Source organism: Tenrec ecaudatus, chromosome 3 (assembly GCF_050624435.1).
Source record: "Tenrec ecaudatus isolate mTenEca1 chromosome 3, mTenEca1.hap1, whole genome shotgun sequence".
Lineage (NCBI taxonomy): Eukaryota > Metazoa > Chordata > Mammalia > Afrosoricida > Tenrecidae > Tenrec > Tenrec ecaudatus.
Genome location: NC_134532.1, coordinates 198,307,578 through 198,330,280, shown reverse-complemented (window position 1 = coordinate 198,330,280; position 22,703 = coordinate 198,307,578). Strand labels below are relative to the sequence as shown.

The 22,703-nt window shown below is 49.2% G+C and overlaps 1 protein-coding gene and 1 pseudogene across 2 annotated transcripts in view; both read right to left on the bottom strand.

Moving 5' to 3' along the window:
* Positions 1–22,703, bottom strand: part of CCDC149 (coiled-coil domain containing 149) — a 115,118-nt gene that overhangs the window by 10,563 nt on the left and 81,852 nt on the right. For both annotated transcript variants that reach the window (XM_075544475.1, XM_075544476.1), the window contains exons 10-11: positions 10,897–10,973; positions 1,230–1,346 (exon numbers count right to left, since the gene is read on the bottom strand). In XM_075544475.1, the coding sequence (XP_075400590.1) occupies positions 1,230–1,346; positions 10,897–10,973 (194 nt within the window). The remainder of the gene's footprint in view (positions 1–1,229; positions 1,347–10,896; positions 10,974–22,703) is intronic.
* LOC142444229 (small Cajal body-specific RNA 11) lies at positions 6,435–6,488 on the bottom strand (annotated as a pseudogene).

Here is a 22,703-nt window from a genome sequence, read left to right as displayed (position 1 = left end):
CCGCTGGTGTTGGCCATGGGGGTGAGGAAGGGTTTCGTGGAAGAGCAGATGCACCTGGGGAGGGGAAGTTTAGAGCCGTGGAGGACTCTCAGGAGGGCAACATAATAGGAGAAAACAAGAGGGTCTGGTCTTGCGAAAATCAAGATGCTCACAGGATGTCCAGGTCTAGCAGGCTCCAAGAACCTGGCAAGGAACAAGGTTTTGAGAGCATTTAGATAGAGACGGTTGAAGGCATGACCCAGGGTGAAAGAAACTGGAGAAGACCTGGGCATGTTCGCAAGAGAATAAACAATATGTTTCCAAGACCATCCGGCCATGTGGCTGACAGCCGAAGGGCTCAGCTCCGCGGCACATGGAGAGCACGCAGGGCTGGCTGAGCATCACTGTGCCGTGGCAGCCGGCTTCCTCCCGAATGAAGGACCCACGAGAGAGACGCGGAAGGCCCGTTATGACCCGGCCTTGAAACGCAGGTGCCTTTATTGATGTCCCACCCCCAGTCACACAGACAAACTGTGATACAACACGGGGAAGGACCACACCAGGGCCTGGATGCCAGGAGGTGAGGGTCACCAGGTGCCATCCTGGAAGTTGACTACCACACTGAAGATGGAGGAAGAAGACAAGCAGAACTTAGACAGCATGAAGGGTGGCGGTGTTGGAGAAACCGGACTACCGCGTGAGAAGGAATCTGTCTACCCCTTCTTTGGGCTCATCTGTCGCTGAAAGTGGTAGTCTGAGCCCCCTTCAAAATACCTGGTGTCCAGAAACGTGTGCCTGCCAGTGGAGAAGCTCTGAGTCACAGAACACGCATGTACCACATACCTGGTAACATGCCAGGCTCACTCAAATAGGCACCGCCATTTCATGTTGTTGCCATCAAGGATGCTGAAGCTTAAGCCCACGTTTTTAAAGTCAAAAAGACAGGGGGTTAGAATCCCAACCGTTGTCCAACTCATGAGCCCTTACTCTTTGCCCTTACATCCCATGTCCACAGCACAGGGACCTGGATCCTTTTGCTGGAACCACACAGCCAGGCCCACTCGTGGCATCCAGAAGCGGAACCCCGAGAGGACACCAGGGTGCCACAGCAGCTGCAGGGAGGGGAGGGAGGGGATCCGCTTATGGGTCAGGCGCCACACCCAAACCAACCACTGCCGTTGATTGACGTCGACTCGGAGAGAGAGCCAGGAGCAGGGTAAGCAAAGGAGGAGACGTGGAGGCGTCCTTACCGCTTTGGGGGTCCTCTGTGCTCTCGGAGGGCTGCTCGGTGAGTCTCGGCAGCGGGGATCTGGACCTCTGGAGACTGGGAAGGGTAGGCTCGTTGAACAGGATGGTGTCTTTGCCTCCTGTCATGGAGAAAGGGGGGGAATGGGCACGCCATATCATCTGGGACATTGATTCCCATGCATTTAACTTGGGCTGCCTGGGTCAGTAAGGGGCTTCTTTCTTTGTAAGTAAGAGTGGATGGATCAGTAGGGGTGAGAACAGGGCAGTGAGTGTCCAAGGCTGGCTGTCTTACACTAAGCACCTTGCCTTATTTCTGTGCGTCTGCTTGGGCCATGGCTCCCACAAGTGCTCCCTTGGAGGGGCAGCCTGTTATGCCGGCAGAGAACAGAGAGGCTTCCCTCTGGTTGAGGCAAGAACAGCTTGTTTAGGGGTGTGGGCTTTGGAACCATGCCATGGTGTTTACGTTCTAGACTCTACACTTGCTAGGCAGGAGATTGGGCAAGTTACTTAACCTCTTTGAGATTCGAGATTCCTAGCCGGTGAGATAAGGAAGGAAGCAGAGCAGTGCCCAGCTCAAAGGGGTGGTGGGAAGGTTAATACGGATCAATGCATGTAAGGTACTTAGACATTTAGTTGGCACTCGATAAATACCACCAATGGAAACCATTACTTCACAGTGTAAATAGCATCGGCAGACTCCCTGACTGAATTCAACCTGACCATTTAGATTGAATAGCAATGCTGTCATAAGGCACTAGTGGATGTCCCAAGTCACCACAGGGAAACGGTCCCTTAGGGCAGCGGTTCTCAACCTGGAGAGCGAGACCCTTTTGGGGGTTGAACAACCCTTTCACAGTGGTCATCTGACTCATAACGGTAGCAAACTTATAGTTATGAAGTAGCAACAAAAAAATTTTATAGTTTGGGGTCACCACACCATGAGGAACTGTGTTAAGGGGCCGCGGCATGAGGAAGATTGAGAACCACTGCCTTAGAGCACAGCCCCGTACTGTTAGCCTGACCCCCCCCCCCCCAAAGTGGGCAACAGGAAGTGGGGGAGGCAAAAGGAAGAAGGACCGAGCACCAATGCCTCTAGTTTCGGGGCGCTGGCCAGTGATGGAGAGGAGGGGGCGGGGCAGGAGGCTGGAAGCATGCATTTAACAAGCACAGACTCACAGACACACAGGCATGGCATGAAGCTGAGTCAACTGGTCAACAAGCCAAATAGGCAGGACTGAATCCCAAACTCCAGTCTACAAGCCTCAAGGGATGCTCTTGGTGGGACCCACCGTGCCAACACTACGAAGCTCTTTGAAGCCCCATCACCGATGTCTCTGTTGTGCATCAACTCAAGGCAACTGTTTATAAAGGGACAGAATGCTTCCCCGTCCTCACCATCCCCATGACCTGTTGCAAATGGGAATGTTTGGGACCCATCAGGTTTCTATTGGCGGGATTTGGGAATAAGTCGCCATGCTGCTCTGTCCTTGTCTGGAAGTGGCACGAAGATGCATTCAGCATCCTGGTAACCGACGAGCCTCTACTGACAGACAGGGAGTTGCTCCTCCTGAGACACCCTGGCTGGGGATCTAACCCAGGTCTCTACCACGGACCCAGCACTGGGTTCAGACTGCCATTTCAAACCTAAGCCACTGCCCCTGAGACAGTCCCAACTCAAAACAACCCTGTAAGACAAGGTACAACTACTCGCTACAGTTCCCAAGACTATACATCTTTACGAGAGCGGACGGCCTCATCTTTCTGCACACAGAGTGAGGGTAATGGGTTCGAATTGCTGACCTGGCAGTGAACTGCCCAATGTCCCCAGTGCACCTTGGGGTCTGATTTCAGGTCCGAGAAGTCTCCATTTCCGGTTCAGCAGAACACAGGATGTCATCTGTGTAGAGCCATCTACTCCTTGCCCAAAGAGCCAGGGGAAGCATACACATACCTTGATCATTGTGCCTCTGTGTCCCTCCTATTAGTTTATCACACTGTCTTGCTGGTAGGTCATGTCTTACGAACTCTTTGATTGATTTGTCTGTTGTTTTTTTTTCTTTTGGGTCATGGTAACTTTTTGACTGTGGTACAAAGCTTGGCACATGGTAGACAGATGCTCAATACACACCCGAGGAATGTCTTAATGAATGGCTAAGCATTCTGGAGAATGACATCTTGGTGGACCGGTGTGCTTACTGCTGGCTCTGGAAGGCAGTGTGTTGTTACTGAGCATTGCTGTTGCTGGGAGAGTCCAGGGGATTGATGTTGGACTTGTAGCGAGCCCATGTGGTAGAGTGGAGCTCCCCCCACCCCCCATTCACACACACACACACACACACACACACACACACACACACACACACACACACACTGTGTTTCTGAGGCTGTCAACTTTACAGACAGAATCACCTGGGCTTTCTCCTCCAGAGTCACTAGGTGAGCCCACACCACCAACCATTAGCAGCTGTGCTTAATGGTTGTCCTACCAGGGCCCCTTATTAACAAGGGTGGTCGTTGGTTCCTCTGTTCTCTGAGGGTCATCTCAGAAGAGTAGAAGCCTGCGGGAGAGCAAACCTCAAAGTCCTGTACCAGCACACCTCCTGCTGCTCCATGTTGAAAAATCCCAGTCATCTTGAAGGCCCCAGTCAGGGTGGATGGAGAGATTCCCAAAGGGAACTGCTGACCTACAGCTTGGCAAGTCGCTCAGAGGCTTTGAGAATGAAGTCAAGGAATTGGGTCTCTGTGTTTCGAAGCAACACTTCGATGAGTGAATGGTCACCCAGGCTTTGGTTGCCACGATTCAATGACAGTCGCCTTTCCACCAGGACAATGCACCTGGCCTCAAGGCAGAGACAGAACTGTGAGGCTGGACCCCCCATTCTCTAGCAATTGTGCAGTCAGCCCTCCATTCCTCAAGGCACTTGCTAAGAGAGAGGTACAGCCTTCCAGATTGCCTCAGTCTTGGTGGCCAGAGTTGAGAGCTGGGTTCAGTTGAGTGACTGGAAAAAGAAAATTTTCAGCGTTTCCATCATGAGGAAGTCTATAGGTCTCTTCAGGCTTCACCAACCACCCAGCCACCAACAGTTCCACAATGACACTGCCAAGGACATTGGTTCCATCAACATTAAATCTTTCCAGAAAATCTGACTAGCAAGGAAGTTGAGAGAAGCAGAGTCACCATTCTCCCCGTCACCGTATAAGATGGGGAAAAGAAAAGCACTCCCCTGAACTCTCATGTTAAGAGATTATTTCCCAGTCTTAAAATGTTGGTGTTAGCGCCATTGGGTCGGATCTGACTCAGAGTGACCCGACACAGCACAGAACAAAATATTGCCCAGTCATAAGCCATCTTCACCATCATTGTTTCATCCTGTTGTTGCAGCCGCTGGGTCAATCCCTCTCCTTGAGGGTCTTCTTTTACACCAGCCTTATACTTTACCACACATGACGTCTTTTCCCACAGACTGGTCTCCCCGGGCAGCATGTCCAAGGACGTGAGTCAGTCTCACCATCCTCGCTTTCACAGACCAAACTGGCTGTGCTCCTTCCAGAAGAGATCTGTTGGTTCTTTTCGCAGTCCATGGTATTTTCAATATTCCTTGCCAACACCATATTTGAAACGCAGCAAGGTTTTTGTGGTCTTCCTGTTCATCCCCCAACTTCCACATGGATATGAGGCAACTGAAGATCTTATGATAACATGCCAAGATTTGAGCATTCTAGCTAAATAGTTGAAGGATTCAAACCCTCTTTAGAAAGATCTTAGTTCTATTCATTGTAACCAAGTTCAGATACTATCTCTGTTGCCTTGGTTAAGCTCTAATCTATGGTCTGCTGTCACCTGGTTCCATCTTGGTTTGGGGATGATCTGGTGGATTGATGGGGGTGGGGGGCAGGAATGAGAGACGAACTACAACAAATGGAAAAGGCCTAATAAAACCCTTACATTTGACCAGCTATGTACTCGTGGCTACGACAGTGGAGAGGGTGGGGGAAGAACCAAGAAACATCATAACAGGTTCAGATTCCAGCAGCCATTCTGCCCTAAAGAGCTAGGTTCCTCGCCATCGTAAATGAGAGAATTAGAAACCCAGAAGGGATGGTTCTGGATTCTGAATTGCTCTTCTCCACGCCAACTTCTCCTGGAACTAGGCCTAAGTGACACTAACCCACCAATGTCTCTCTTCTTTGAACTGTAGTTTCCTACTGCAGGTAGAAAACACTGAAATGGAATTCCAAAGACCTGGGTTCTATTCTTGGCTCCTGCGGTCTTAGGTATCATCTAACGTTTGGTCCGGTTTCCTGTTCTAAAATAAAAGGGTTAAGTAAGAAAGGGAAGGGAGTACTTGCTCTCCCGTGTCAACTCTGACCATGAGGTGAAAACCCAGGAAGTCAGTGTGGAGATTGTTCTGAAGTCATATCTGACATCAGCAAGGAAGAACACTGTGGCTGATTAGTAATGTCTGCCACTGGCATAGCATGGGTGTTATCTAGCATACACCAAGTCTCTATCATCCCTGTTCTGACCTTTCTTTCCTGGTCTGGCATTGAAGGATGCCTCACTGCATTTTCCCACCCACGTAGGTCTTTATTACCCATTTATTACTCACTCATGTATCATTGGCATATTTCTTCTCACAGTTTCATGGATATTCATCTTGCTTCCCTAACTAGACTGTAGATCCTTGGAGCGGGCGAGGGGCATGTCTACAATGGCACTGAGTTCACAAACTCGCAAACACACCAATGGACTGATCATCAGAGGAGGAACTGTGATGGATTATTTGCGCTGACCTGGCTAGGCTATGGCGTCTAGTTGCTGAGTCAAACACTCGCCACGATGCTATTTCCATGCTCATCTAACCACAGAGAGGTCTTAGAGCAAAGCAGGCAGTTCTTTGGGGAAGAAGGATGCTCTTTCAAGATGGTCAATAGATAAGACTGCTGGAGTTTTCAGCTTGGCATCAGACATACATTTTAGATCTGACTGCCTGCACAATCATGAGTCAATTTCACCAACTCTCTCTCTCTCTCTCTGAATATACATGCATTTGAACACACACCTACACATATCTATCTAGATACACATACACACCTCTATCTATATCTCATAAAATTTCACTGCCACCCAGTCAGATGTGACTCATAGGACTCCTATAGAACAAGGTAGACTTGCCCCTTGTGGGTTTCCAAGACGGTAAATCTTTTCTTGTGCTTTTAAGAGCCAGCCCTGTCCTTAGGACAGCCCCCCTAAACTGAGAGGGAGGCCTATAAAGCTTTACAGGAGCAGACAGTCTCCTCTTTCTCTCAAGGAGTGGCTGGTGGTTTTGATCTGCTGACCTTGTGGTTAATAGCCTAACATGTAACCATCTATATGCCCATCTAAGTCTGATGCCCCAGACCTCTTTAAAGGGCTGAAGAGCAAAGATGCTACATTGAGGATTAAAGCATGACACCCAAGCTGTGGTATCGTCAATCACCTTATGTGTGTGTGAGAGTTGGACATTGAGCAATGAAAACTAAAGCGGAATCGATGCATTTGAATTATGGGTACTAACGAAGAATATTGAAATACCATGGACTGCCAAAAGAACAAACAAATCTGCCTCGGGAGAAGGACAGCCAGAATGCTCCTCGGAGGTAAGGGGGGGTGAGACTGTCTCCTCTACTTTGGACATGTTGTCCGAAGGGAAATGAATCACCTGTAGCAAAATTAAAAAGGCAGTGGAAAGAGGAAGGCTTTCGACTAGGTGGACTGACACGGTGTCCTCAAGGACGGGCTCCCACAGAGCAGTACTTGTGAGCAAGGTGTGGGGCCGGGCAGTATTTCTTCCTATAGTGTGTAAGGTCACCAGGAGCTGGAACTGACTCAATGACGCCAAACCCAATAACAGATCCATATCTATACACACCTCTCTCTAAATGTACATGTATATATATTCATACTCAGTCTCTATAAATCTGTATCTGTTATATAAACATTTGACCCTCAAACAATGTGGAGTTGGGACACTAATTCCTCCATAGTTGAAAATCTGTGCATACTTTTGACTTCCCCAAAATTAAATGTACTGTGTCCATAAACATAAACAATCCATTAACATGTACTTTCATGTTAATATGTATTATATACTGGACCTATATCTAAACTCAACCTAATTTACTTCCACTGAGTCAATTCCAACTCAGGGGTGACCCTGGTGGGGCCAGAGTAGAACTGCCCTTGTGGGTTTCCGAGCCTGGAACTCTGTTATGGGCGTAGACGCCCTAATCTTTTCTCCCTCATTGAAAGTGGCAGCTTCAAACTGCTGACTGTGTGCTTAACATGCCAGCTTGTAAACCACAACGCTCCCAGGGCCCCTCTGTACCCAGATAGAAGCTGCGCTTTCAAAATGAGGGAGCCCTGGTGGTGCAGTGGTTACGCGGCGGGCTGCAATCGAGTGGTCTGCAGTTCTAAAGCACCAGCAGCTCCTCGGGAGGAAGGCTGGGCTTTCTACTCCTGGAAACCATTACCGTCGCTGAAACCCACAGGAGGTTGCTGCGGGCAGCATTGACTCCACGGCGGAGAGGGCTTTCAAAATGAGAGCCAAAAGTCTTTCGTAAATCATGCAGGCTTTCCACGCTTGCGGACGCAGCTGCAGCCACGGCTTCCCGGCTCCTTTTGCTCTTCTTGCGGTGGTCTTCACGGACCAGCACGGCAGCCGTCGAGGCTGCAGAGCTCGCTCCACGGTGCACAGCAAACAGGGCAACGTTTTCCTGGCCGTGTCGTGACTTCTCCCTGCTTCCTGGGAGCACTTCCGACGCCACGAGTGGTCCTTCTGATGGGCCCCACGATGCGATCGCAGGCCCCTGGCTGTGCACTAAACGTGATGAAAAATCCCTCCGAGTCCTTTCGTACCACAACGCACAACTGCTGGAGAGGCAAGGGGCTGAGCGGGCACTCAGACCACAGGCGCTCACCACAGGGGCACCTGGGGGCGGGGCGGTGGAGAATCCACACACAAGTCCCTGGGCCAATGCCGCTTAAAGCCCTGCTGTTCCAGGGTCAACTGTATCCACAGCCAACACTAAGCCATTTGCTGTTGAGCCAATTCCGATGGAGAGTGGCTTGGTGTGCTTTGGAGAACTGAACTCCGAGTGGTTTCCAGTCGCTGTCATTTTTAGGGAACCTGATTGCCAGGCCTTTCTTCGGCAGGACTGCTGAGTTGGATCTGCCAGCCGTTAGGCTAATAGATCTAAAGGTTGGATCTGCCCACCTTTAGGTTAAAAGTGAAGCACAGACCACTGGAGTCAACCAGGGAGGGTGAGGGTGCTGGGGGAAGGAACAGGAGGAGGAGGAGGAGGAAGAAAAGACATCTTTGGTCGTGCTCCCCCGTGCAGAAGGTTCACTAGAGACAACACACGGCACAATGATCAGGTGGAAGAGACTTCTCTGACTGACCCTGGAAGAGGCCCTGGGCCCTCCCTTATGCTCCCCACGTTGGAAATGATCCTAACAAGTGGCTTCTTCCTAACATCCTTTGTCCCAGTTACGGGAACTGTACGAGGTCCGATTGTGCTGGGTATTCTCACGGGGAGCATTCAAAGAGACAGAGAGGATGCATGGCTGTGGGTTTCCATGCACGGGCGATTCAGATGCACCACAGAGACCAGCCACAGACACAATGGGTTCAAACAGCACATACTCCCAAATCCCAGGGACACGTTGTAGCTTAGACCTCCCGGCAGCAAAAGGAAGGAAAGAGACCGTTATTGCACAGTGGCCACTTGCCAGCTCCCCTTGACCCTGCCCCTGCACCGTCAGAAAACGCTCCGAGTTCACACACAGGTCCATGTCTGTTTATGTACACCTGCACTCAAGGCAATTCTGGCTCACGCCCACCCAACAGGTCAGAGTCCAGCTGTTCCCGAGGGCTCCCAAGGCCGTCAATCTTTAAGGGAGGAGACAGCCTCCTCTTGCTCCCTTGGAGCAGATGGTGGTATCGACCTGCTGACCTTGTGGTTAGCAGCCAGACAATGGCATAACCCAGCTCACCACCGGGGCTCCCCATGTTTTGTTTTGTTTCCAATAGCAATTCATACCTCCATTGTATCAAGCACATTTGTCCAGATGTTGCCAACATCATTTCCAAAACATGTTCTTTTGACTTGAGTCCTTGGCTCAAGTATCAGCTCCTCCTTTTCCCCTCCCTCCCTCACCCTCCCACCCTTTTGAATCCTTGATCATTTATTTTTATTTTCATATTTCACACCATCCACTGTCTCCACCCACGTTTCTGTTGTTCATCCCCCTGGGGGAGGGGTTATACGTTGATCATTGCAATGGGTTCCCCCATTTCTCCCCCTTCTCCTCACACCTTCCCCCTACTCTCATGGTATTGCTAACCCCCCTGCTTTCATATAGGCTGCTGACACAGAACATGGAGACAATTCATTACATCGTATCAGAAAAGCAGAAACCAAAACTTCAGGGGGGGAAATGAACAAACACAGAAAGGGCTAGCTGATGGCACAAAGGAACGAGAAGTTGGCCTGTGTTAAAATTCAATGTCATAATAATAATAAATACTAATGGCTTGCAAGTGAAGGTAAGTATTAACTGCATCGTGGGGTTTGCCTGTGCAGGGGCTCATTCAAAGCCCAGGATGGCACCACCCCCAGTTTGTCCTGTCGGGGTTTTTGCACATCAAGTTCAAGGACCCTTCTGCTAAAAGCTCCCATTTGTAAAGCGCACTTTGCAGGCAGCCGAGGTGGCTATTGAGATGCCCAGGAAGAAAGGGAGCCATGCAGCTGTGCACCTCCCTCCCCTCTAGTGGTTCCCATGTATCGCCCATTCCCGGGTACAGGGCGCCAGGTGTGCAGAAAGGTTAAATGACTAATAAAATATGCACAGCACCGCTCCCAGGGAAAGAGGAGGCGGCGGCGGTGGTGGGAGAAATGATAAATGTCAGTTTCTGGAAAGTGTACAGTCAAAGGGGAAGGGTTGGTCGTGGTCTCACAAAGGGCAAAGGGGACGGATACCCAAAAGAAAAGTGAAACAGCAGACTCCCCCGGCCTCCCAATTGGGTTGGCTTAAAAATATCTCCCCAGGAAATACTGGGTTTTAAAAGTGGACAGAGAAGCAGGCTAGCAATTTGGTGAGATGTAGTAGGACTGCAGGGGTAGAGGGAGAATTTTGAAAAATTGTTGGTTCAGATGAACAAATATTTGTTAAGTGTTCAGACCAATGCTGAGATTGAGCTGACTTGGGGACCATAGAGGGGTTAGGGGAAGAAATGAAACAATTGCATATGCTCACAAAAGTCACAAGAGAATTCGACAGACACAGACAAGGAACATCCCAGAATCTGCATGAACAAAACATCAGGGTTCCAGATAAGAAGTTTTGATTTCCTCACTTGTAGATTTCTCTGCCAGGGTGATCTTTGTATAAAGCACAACAACAACAATACACCCACTGATATGGAGTCTGACTCCCGACAGCCTCATCTTTCTCCCCTGAAGCAGCTGGTGGGTTTGAACTGGAAAGCTTGAGGGGAGCAGCTCAGTGCTAACCAGGGCACCTCAATGATGCAAAAGGATACTGAAAGGGCAGAGTCTTCTGTTCATCTCATTCAAGAGCTGCCTTTCTTTAAAAAGGGCAAACACCGCTGATGAAGGTCTGCTTACCTGGAAGACTCCACAAACCAGAAACTTCCAGCGTTCTTAATTTTTTCTCCAGTTCAGCTACCCTGTTCCCTAGGATTCTGGAGGAGGGGGAGACAAAGACAAGAGACAGATTAATAAGTGTCTGGTTGACACTCCAAGAGCCTCGATGGGGTAATGGGCCAGGCATGGGCTATAAATCAGAAGGTTGGTGGTTCAAACCCACCAGCCCTTCAGAGAGGGAGAGATGAGGCTGTCTGCCCCCATCAAGATTTGCAGTCTCAGAAACCCACAGGGGCAGTTCTATGCTGTCCTGCAGGGTCTCCGTGGGTTGGGGTTTGGCCTGCTTCTGCCAGCTCTCAGGGCTGTATTCCCTGAGGAATTCACTGGTAGCCTGTTGGTTGTTGTTCAGGCTCCCAACAACCTCATGTGGCAGAGTAAAAGTGTCCAACCCACAGGGTATTTGTGTCTGCAGTCTCGTGGTGCAGCTGTTAACACCCACCAGCCATGCTGTGCATAGCGAAAGGCCTGGTCCCATACAAATTTCAACCTAGGCAGTCCTCGGGGCAGCCCCACTCTGTCCTGTAGGGTTGTCATGAGTCTGAGCCCACTCAATGGCACACAACAATAACAAGAGTCTTTACCGGGTGGGTGGCCACATCGGTCTCCTGAGAAGCCCTTGGGTGGGCTTGAACCAATAACCTTTAGGTTAGCAGCTGAGCACGTCACCATTGTGCCACCAGAGCTTCCTCACCAGGACCCAGACAGGGGAGAACAAGTGTTGAGATTTCAGATATCTGCTAAAAATGACGAATTTGGGTGTATGGGTATAAATAATACGTTTTCGATCGAACTTGTCAACCCACTGCTAACAAGTTGATTCCAATGGACAGAGACCCTATGGAGGGCGTCTGGAGCTGTCCATCTTTACCAGAACCTGTCTCTCCCATCAACCTGTGGTGAGCGGTCCAATGCTTAACTCCATTCAAGTGAGTGCTCCCTTCCACCCCACCCTCACCCCAACCCCCACCACAAGCAATGACACCATGCCCAGAACACCTTATGGAGCTTCTACTTGAGGATTGCTTGCTCCTTGAGATGGCCATTCATCCTGCATAGCCCGAGGAGCAGCACTCCTGAATCCTTTGCAGGTGGAATCTGATGTTTGGAAGTCATGGAAGGTTGGAAACAAGATAAGGTGGGTGAGCACGCTTGGTAATGTCACTCTGGGACTGATAACTACTCCCACCCAGCCTGTGTCCTCCGGCTGGCCCTTGCTGTAGTGGCCCGATGACCATGACGTTGCGGGTGGTCCATGAACATATGTGATTAAATAAATGCTTCTCTCGTGTCCTTCCCTGTCATTATCTTGTGAACCCACAACCAAAGCCAAAGAGTTTTCAGCCATCATAGACTCATTAGAACAAGTATGATCCTTTCCAAGGTATGCCATCTTTCCCGTTACACAGAGTTAAATAGCATTGGGGGCTGATGTGATCGTTGTAGAGAATGCCACCGCTTTCCATTGGCCTGGGCATTGGAAAGCCCATCTGTCTTTATGGGGGGCGGGAGGTGTGTGATGTGGGGGGAGTGGATTTTTTCGACGCCGCTGTGTGCACACAATGTGGAAATCACCTTAACAGCTGAGGTGCAAGTCCTTTCAGTGGGAGGCTGCCAGGCACCAGAGGGGCTCCCTGCCTCCCTGTTCCAGAGACAGCTGGCCCATGACTATGCATCCACCCGCGCACACACATTGATGGCTTTGGAGCCGTGCTCAATGCACCTGAATTGACTCACAGTCTCTAAGTTGATATTCCTTGGGGTTCCCAGAACATTCGTTAACATGGTTTTCTTCCAGACTTGCTCTTAAATTCTCCACAGGTGTTTTGTTATCAGTGACTTTCCATCTTAACGCCATTTCTTGGGCCATCCAGCTTTCATGTCCCCGACCCTTCAATAAACACCAGACTTCGCGATCGAGCTTGCAGTGTTTTGCTCGGTCCTTCGGATCTAAGCTTCCTTTCAGCAGCAGGGAGATCTGAGATGCAATCGCCTGTCTTTTCATCGCTTTGCTTATTTTTTCCAATATGTGCAATTCTCTGACCCTGATCACATTCTTTGGGTTTCCCAGCCCATTCTTACGCTTCCCTCCTGCCCCCCTCGCCAGACAGACACTGTCTGGGAAGGTCCCCATCGCATCTCTGGAGTTGTCGCTGTCAATTTGATCTCACACAGATAGTTCTTGAAGGAACAGAATCTCCAAGGTTGACGATTCTTTCCTTTTTCTTAATAGTTGAGTTAAACTATTTTTTGTTTGGTTCTAAGATGATTGCAGGGAGATTTTAACTGGCAGTCTTAAAATTGACCTCGGACAATAGTTTCAGGGTTCATCTACCCACCATGGTTGCAGGAAGATTAGAGTGTGCGAGCATTTGAAACTCTATTCTGTCCGCCCCCCACTTTTGATCAAGATCCTGTGGTAACATCTTTGATCAGAATGTTCAGTACTGATAGCCGGGCACCACCCAAGTCTTCTGGTCTTTGGGTAGAAGAACGAGTTGTCTGTGAAGGCAATTCGCCACATTTCCCATACACTCTTTCTCTCTGCTCTCCTTTTCCCTGTGCTGCTCAGATGAAGAGAGACCAATGATGGTGCCCTGATGGCTGCTTCCAAGCGCTTAACATGTCAGGCACTGACGACAAACCAGGAGACAGTACACAGCACTAAATATGTTATTAAATTGTAAAACCAGGACCCCAAACTTGCAAACCAAGGAAGCAAGTCTTCCGAAGGGGTTGGTGAGAGATAAGCAGCCTCAGCAGAGAATCTTTTTTTCATTTTAAGTTATTTATATTTTTTACAAAAGAGATTTCAAAATCTTTATTACATTTAGTAAAAGTATATTGCAGACATAAACTCATATCATATATATAACATCACAAGAATATATAAATAAATGTATTATGGTCAATTGGTTCTCTTTTAAAAATTTTATTGGGGGCTTGTACAACTCTTATCCCAATCCATATACACATCCATTGTGTCAAGCACGTTGGTACATTTGTTGCCATCATCATTCTCAAAACATTTTCTTTCTACTTGAGCCCTTGGAATCAGCTCATTTTCCCCCTTTTCTTCCCCACTCTCCCTCCCTCATGAACCTTTGATAATTTATAAATTATTTGTTCATGTCTTACACTAACGTCTCCCTTCACCCACTTTTATGTTGTCCTTCCCCCAGGGAGGAGGTTATATATAGATCACTGTGATCTGTTCCCCCTTTCTCCCCCCACCTTCCCCTTACCCTCCTGGCATCTCTACTCTCATTATTGGGCCCAAGGGGTTTATCTGTCCTGGGTTCCCTGTTTCCAGCTCTGATCTGTACCTCATTTTAAGTTATTGTTGTATGTTTGAGAAGGGTTCAAAATGTTCAAGGAAAAGTTCTATTTTCATCCCATTTTTATGTGATCTTTTGTGTGTAATATACCTATCGCACAACCTTCACCAACTCCACTTTTATAGATGCACAACTTACAGTAATTAATGTAATTGGCTATGCAACCCTATTGGTCTCACTGCCAGCAAGTCAGTTCTGACTCACAGTGAGTGGCCTTGTGGGACAGAGAAGACCTGCCTGTGGGTTTCTGAGACTAACTCTGTACAGGAGTAGAAAGTCTCATCTTTTCCTCAGCGAGGCTGGTGGTTTCAAACTGCTGACCTTGTGGCTAGCAGCCCAATATGTAACCCACCAGCCCACCAGGGCTCCCTTAACCAACACAATTTTTCTACCACTGTTAATCCCCTTTTGCTTCTCCCTGCCATCCCTGCTAACCACTAATAAACGTGTTCTCTATACATTTGTCTCTTTTTTATGTATACGTGAGAGCGTATGCCATTTGCCCTTTTGTGGTTGGCTTACTTCACTCCGCATTGCGTCTTCAAGCTCATCCGTGCGGTAGCATGTATCAAGACTTCATTTCTCCACTAGTTAGGTGGCATCCCATTGCAGGTATCTCACACATGCTCTTGTCCGTCCATCTCCTGGTGGGCATTTGGGCTGCTTCTACCTTTTGGCTCTTGTGATGTGCTACAATGAACATTTCAGTACATGTCTCCTTTTGAGTCTGATTAAAAGACCTTGGGCCTGTGGAATTGCTGGGTCCTATCGGGTCGCCAGGAGTCAGAATGGACGCGATGGCAGAGTTGGGTCTGGGCTTTGGGATGGCAGTTCTATTTCCAGTTTGCTGAGGAAGCCGTCGCATGCTTCCCGCAAGGGCTGTGTCATTGTTGCTTTCCCACTGCAGTGGATACAGGTCCCATTTCCCACCCTCTTTGCCAACGTAAGTTCTTTCCTTTGTTATCTTAACCATCCCTTTGATCAAACTCCCTGCCATCGAGTCAGTCTGACTCAGGTGACCCTGTAAGACACTTCTTAGTGCTTCCACGGCTGTCAATCTTTATTGAAGTAGAAAGTCTCATCTTTCACTCCTGGAGCAACTGGGGGTTTTGAAGTGCTGACTGTGCAGTTAGCAGTCCCACATGCAGCCTACGCCACCACCAGCGCGACATCAACTATGCTGTCCTACCAGGAGGGAGATGGTATTGTATTGTGAGTCTTTTTGCATCTCCCTGATGGCTAGGAAGGCTGAACATCTTTGTACGTGTTTGTGGTCAGTTTTGGTCCTCTTTGTTGAAATGTCTACTCAAGTCCTTTGGCCCTTTTATCATTGGGTTGCCTACTGGTTGTTCAATACAATTGGATTATTTGAGTTTTGGCAAGTCGATGGTTTCCAAAGATATCCTACCAATCACAAGCTTGTCTTTTTACTTTTTTTGGTCAACTCTTTCTATGAACAACTTTTTAAAATTCTGATGAGGTCCAATTCCTTTACTAACCCTTCCCCTGGTGTGCTTTTGTTACTTTATCAGGGTAAGTGAAAAAGTGTTGCTACAATATCTTAGAAACCTTGAGGAAACATCAATATTGAAGTGCGAAGTCATCATTTCTAGATGTATCGTGCATCCAGGTCTAGGCTCTCTGAAGGGCGTGTTTCTGTCTCTCTAGTGTTTCCCCGGGAGCCCTACTGACTAGGCTCTGGATGACCAACCATAAGCCTAGCAGTTCAAATCCACCAGCCACTCAGTCCACAGGAGCAAGATGGGGCCGTCTGCTCCTGTAAAGATGTGCAGCCTCAGAAGTCCTATTTGGGTCACCGTGGGTCTGAGTCAATGGCAGTGGGCGAACCCTCTCCCAAACAACGCGGCACTTTTCCATGTATACTCTGTCAAACAGCAGCTTTCTAGATGTGTGAATTTGTGTTTTTTCCGTTTGGGGAGCAAAATAACTTCTGGAGCAGCAACGGAGCGCTTTATGGTGGGCAGGGTAAAAAGACAGCCCCAATCAATTTTTGTTGGGTAGTCTTGCTCCCTGGAGGAATGGGCCAGCGACATTCCCAGTGACGACTCATTCCATGAAACCGTCTTCATGAGCGGCGCTCTTGCTTAAAAGACGGATGGAAAGATCAGCGCTCTGAGCTCGCTTCCCTGTGCACAATGTTTCGGCCAGCCAGCCAAAGGGATGGAGGCATTGCTCATGTCACCCAGAAAGAAGAACTGTTGCATTTGAATTGCGGCGCTGACGAAGAATAGTGAAAATGCCATCGGCTGCTCAAAGGATGAAGGGATGGCCTTGGAAGCGGTATAGCTGAGTGCTTAGAGACAAAGCTAGCAAGGCTTACTCTTGCATACTTTGGACAGACTGTCAGGAAAGAGCAGTCCTGGCGAAGGGCGCTATGATGGTAGGTCAAGCAGCAGGCAGCGGAAGAGAACAGGGTCCTCGGTGAGTCGGACTGACGCAGGGGTGCGGGCACGGGAACAGCTCTGAGGACGGCTCAGGACCAGCGGCGTTTCCTTCTGTTGTGCACAGGTCGCTAGGGGTGGGACCCGACGCCACGGCACCTAACACCCCTACCACCACCTGAAAGCCGCCGAGGACAAGATGTTCACCGAACCCTGAAAATGACAAGCCATGAGCCATCTCAGCTCCCGGCGCCGTCCCATGGAGGGGAGCTCTGTGGTCTTCCATCACTGTTTCCTGACGTCTGCCACGGTTACGTCATTCGTTGAAGATGACGAGTCTTCTTTTTCTTTCTTGGTGCACCTTTGAGGTCTCCCCAGTGTTCCTTAAATTACTCGATCTATTGAAACACCGTTGTTTCATGGGGGGCACCACCCCTGGACACTTTTGGCAAAGCATCAATGATTGGGCAAGATGTTCGCTGAAGTTTTGTTAAAAACTAGGTCTTACCTCTGACCTCTAATCAGTTTTCTCCCGTGGCACAGGAAGAACCTCTCTTTGAAGGCCTCCTAAGGAGACTCGGGTCAGTGTCTTCCTGAGAGAACGTGTTTGCAGCCATCCACTAATCACAGAGGCACGTACAAGTGCATTTTGCTTGGAATAAAACCTGTGTTTGTTGGAAGTGGACTCTGAGTAGCAACTTTTGCTCCTGCTCTGTGTGTGTGAGAGAGAGAGACAAACAGACAGACAGAGACAGAGAGAAGTCAACACCGAGGCTGCTGATTCAGGTGAAAGGCAAACATCTGATCGCACAGAGGTCTGAGTCCAGGCTGGGGAGGAGGGCGTGGGCACCAACAGAATGCAAGGTCAGATGGGGGTGGGGGTGGGGAGCAGGCTCCTTCCAGAGGAAGAGTGGGGAAGAGAGGAGCAAGCCTAGGTAATGTGGCACGTAGGAAGCCCAGGAGAGGGAGAGGTGCCCAGTGGGAAGGGTAGTCAACATTGCCTGATCGTAGAGTGTGCACACAGGATCTCTCTTGGAAGTATGGCTGAAGTGCTTATAGACCAGGCTGGCAAGGCTTGTCTCAGAGAGGAGGCCACTAGCAGAGGCCCTGGTCCCTGGAGAGAGAGGCTGCAGGGCGGTGGGAGGGACAGGGGCCGGAATGTAAGGGAGGAGGCTGAGCCAGCAGCAGGCTATGAGAAAGCTCAGGCAGTGAATGCAGATGGCTCTTCAAGTAGTTTAGCAGGGAATAGAAAGAGACAGCAAGGGCAGTGGCTTGAGGCATAAACAGGCTGGAGAGATGATTGCTTATTTAGTTAGTCAGGTGGAAGAGCCTGTAAAATATTCGTTTTTGCGAGGCTTGGTCCAGGAGAGGGGAGGTTTGAATATATGCCCCGCTGGTTGTTCTTGTCTTTTGCTGCTGCTGAGTCCATTTTGAATGCTGGTGACCCTAGGGGCCAGAACAGAATTGTCCCAGAGCATTTTCTAGCTGCAACCTAGTCCCCCCTCACCCCCCATCATGTTTTTGTTGTCGTCATTGGGGGCCGTCAAGTTGGTTCCAACGCATTGCGGTCCTGTGGATCACACAGCAAAATGCTGCCGAGGCCTGCACGGTCCTCACGACGGTTGCTCCCTGTATGCCAATATCCATCCTCTCCTCAGAGGTCCTCTTCTTTTTGGCTGACCACGTACTTTCCTAGTCATGTCCTTTTCCAGGGACTGGTCTCTCCCGAGAACATGTCCAAAGTTTGTGAGATGGAGTCTCGCCGTCCTCGCTTCTAGGGATATTCTGCGTATACTTATTTCACGACAGATTTGTTAGCTCTTCTGGCAGACCCCCAAGTCTTCCCATATCCTCCACCCACACCTAGTCATCTAGGAAGATACCTAAGAGGCCAAGCGTCTCTTCAGGCTTCCTAGTTGGAATTTCTAATGCCTGCGGCAGCACTGCAGATGGAATTAAGGAATCTGACAGAGGAACTCAGGTGCTGGCAACCAGTGTGCCTCTGTCACTGGTCTCTGGCCCAAAAACAGTATGGGGGAGCCCGGTACTCAAGAGCAAGACAATGACTATGATTCTGTGCAGCCCGGCCCACCCCCTGACCCCAAACCCCTGGTAGATGAGTCTTTGATCTCTGCTCCGATCTTGCTGCTGCCCTTGATCTTGACCCTCTAATCTCAGTTTACCCTTGGCCAGGGATGGCGACGAGCTCAGGAGAGTTGTAGGCACAGCAGGAAGGGTAGCAACAGGCTATGGGGTCATCTTCCATTGACTGCCTTCTTCTCACCTCAACCCCAGCAAGGTTACGGGCCAGTTGGGAAGGATGGGAGGCTCAGATGTGGTGCTGAGTGAAACAGCAGCTTAGCAACGGCTTCTCCTACTGTTTTCCATTAGTTATTTTCCAGATGCCAAGACCAAAGAACCTCATCCCTCGTTTAAAGCCAGAGCCAGGCACCTGAAACTCTTTGGGGGCAAGAAGTCAGTCAAAGTCAAGGTCTAGTAATTTAATACCCCTTCAAAACAGGTCAAATCTTTCAGTATGGCTCCCATTGAACTCTAGTGTGGGGTGGGGGTGGGTGGAGAAAACCAGCAGGGGGCGCACATGCTTATAGAAAAATCCATCCAAGCCTGCTGCTGGCCAATTGACAGTGACTCTAACAGGACTGAGGATGGTCGGCAGTTCAAAACCACCAGCAGCAGCTCCTTTATGGGCGCTTTCTACTCCCATAAACAGTTATAGTCTTAGAAACCCAAAACTTGGGATGATCAGTGTTGACTTGATTGATCGATCGGATGGCAGTGAGTCTGGTTTTTTCGATAAGATCTTAGAGGAAGTAGAACTGCTTTCTAGGGTTTGTGAAACAGGAAATCTTTCCGGGATCAGGAAGCCTTCTTTTCTACTCCAAGGGTGACTGGTGGTTTCGAACTGCTGGCCTTGTGGTTAGCAGCTTGTTATGGGGCCCATTACACCACCGGGGCTCCATGCTCAGCGAAAAGAATACGTTTATTCCCAAGTGTGTAAGACTCTACCCGCCCCCAAAAGCAATTTGATGATTTCAGGTACAAAAGGCTAAATCAGGGGGGTGAACAGCAAGGAAATCAAATTACATTCTATTCTTAGCTACCACCCTGCTTGTTATATAATTAGTTCCTTTACATGCCCCCAAATTAAAAAAAATACCCAAAGAATGAAACCTAAGACCCGCTAAGTATTAAAAATAGCCTTTATGTACAGATAGAAAGGAATCTCCCAGGTCTATTGTTAAACTCAAAGGAAAACACACCCACACAAACCAAACTCCAAATTCTCTGCCATTGAGTCAACTCCAGCCCAGAGCAACCCTAGGAAGTAGGGTAGGACGGCCCTGTGTGTTTCCAAGAATGTGACTAGAAAGCCTCCTCTTTCTCCCACAGAGAGGCTGGCGGTTTCAAACTGCTGACCTTGCGCAAAGAGCAGCCCAACCCTCGATTGTCACAGAGAGAAAACCAAGGTGCAGACCAGTCACATACAAAAGTCCCTTGCCTTGTCTGTAATTTGTATTTGTAAATGGAAAATTTAAAAACAGTTTTTTTAAAGGAGGGAGGAGAGAGACTATCTACATCTATATACATATATATGAGTCCTTAGGTGTGATGCATTCATTTATATAGGCGTCCCCTGGAAGGGTACCTAAGGATTGAGGAATGGTAGTTTGTTCGGTCTGAGTCTACCCAGAAGTGAAAGAAAGGTCAGAAAGCCCTCGTGGAGCTCAGTTCTGCTTTAATGTAGGGGGCTGGGGGTGGGGAGGGGTGGTGGTGGGGAGAGGTGGAGTTGGGTAGGGAGGGGTGGGGTGGTGTGGGGAGAGGGAGGGAGGGGTGGAGTGGGGTGGGGAGGGGTAGGGAGGGGTGGGGCAGGCAGGGATGGGTGGGAGATGACACGACTCAGGATGGGGTGAACAGGCCCTGGGGTTTCAACCAGGGAGGGGATTGGGTAGCTCAGAGACACGTGTCATTTTGAGCATGATTAGCTGTTCATTGACCTTTTACACTCAAACTGTGAGATGGCCCCCAAATTATTGGTGAATAGTTAAGAACACAAAGGTGCATTGAAACGGAAATAGCATTCTTTGTTGTTCTTAGGTGTCAGGAGTCAGTCCCAACCCACAGCGACCCTGTGTACCAAGGAAGGAAACACTGCCCACTCCTGCATCAGCCTCACGGTTGTTCTTACGGTTGACCCCATGGTGGCAGCCATTTTTCCCATCCATCTCTTTGGGGGCCTTGCTTTTTTTGTTGCCCCCCTACTTTACCAAGCAGGGCGGCCTCCTCCGGTGGGTTGGGTTGGGTTGGGTTCTCCAGAGCAGCAACACCAGTGATGCATGTCTGTGCTATACACAGAGACTGATGCCAAGAAATGGCTGACATCATGCGTGGTAGTTACATAATCTGGTGTCACATTTGGGACTTCAGAGGGTTAAGAGTGAAGGGGTGGAGTCTAGTCTGTCAATCTTTGTATAGTCAATGAGGCCTCCGTGTGGGCATGGCCTTCCCCCTGAGGATTCTGGGAAATTCTGTTTTTCCTCCTTGGAGATGCTCTACTGACAAGACACATGGCACTATGCTGATAGACCCTGTGCCCTGGGACCTGAAGAAGCCACGTGGAGACCCCTGCCAGCGCTCAGATGCGAACAATGCCACTGGATCCAAAGACCTTCTACCTACTGGCCTGTGATCCTGTCCTGCATTATGCATCATTGCATGCATTTCGTGAGTCTGAAGAGGACTTTATAGATTGGTATCGGTCATATGGGCTAATATTGAACTTAGAGGCTCGGACTGGACTGAGATTATAAAACTCTCTCTTATACGCATGAGTCTCTATGGATTTGTTTCTTTAGTCTACCCAGACTAACACACTGTGGTACAAATACCTAAGTCCAGCCCGGTCCAAGTCAGTCTTCTCTTGACTCATGGAACCTGATGAACGGGAAGCAGGATGAGGAAGCCGAGACAGCAGGGGTGACAGGCTGGTGGATGCAGAGGTCTACAGTTGGCCTAATGAATCCACCATCCACCATCTGCCTTTGGCAGTCTGCTGATGACTGCTGGGATCAACGGGGCATCTCAAAAGGAGATTGAAAAAACAGATGCACAAACATCTCCCACAGAAGGCAACGGACCAAAGAGGCTTTGACACTTCTCCCTCTCTCTCTCTCTCTCATACAAATAAAAACCCGTATGACACCAAGGAGGTATCATCAGGTTGCAACCCAACTGACAGCTTGGACTCTGCCCCTGCCTTTACTCTAGAGTGCCTGAGTGGCATAATTCCTAACCATCATAGACAGTGATTGGTCTCTCTTGACACATGCCCACGGTACGTGAGACAAAGTCTCACATCCTTGCCTCTAAGGAGCATTCTTGTGGCACTTCCTTCCCAGGCAGATGTTTGTTTTTTGAGGGGAGTCCCTGAGACTTACAATAATCTTCTCCAACACCACAATCCAGATTTGTCTCCTGTCTTCCTTATTCAGTCTCCCACTTTGACAAACATATGAAGTGACTGAAGATGCCATGGCTTGGGTCAGGCCCTCCTTAGTCCTCAGAGTAACATCCTTGCTTTTCAACGCTTTACAAAAGTCTTGTGCAGCAGGCTCACCCACTGCGATACACCAGAATCCAATCAATGGCAGAATCCAATCAATGGCAGTGGGTTTGGGTTTTTAGCGCCCTTCGAAGGATAACAGAAGGCCTTGGGAAGTACTCAAGAGAGGATTAGTGTCAAACCTGAGCATGAAAGGACCAGGGCTTGGCACAACACAGAACCCAGACCTTCCCGCACACAATGCCTCCCCCACAGCTGCGTTTCTCAACCAGCTGTTGTTTTTGGCAGGGGCCACCAAGTCAGTTCCCACCCATAGCGACCCTATCTATGCCCCACAGAGCAAAAGGCTGCACCTGCGCCATCCTCACAATTGTTCCCATGCTTGAGCCCATTGTTGAAACCACGAGATCAATCCATCTCCTTGAGGGCCTTCGTCTTTGTCACCGCCCC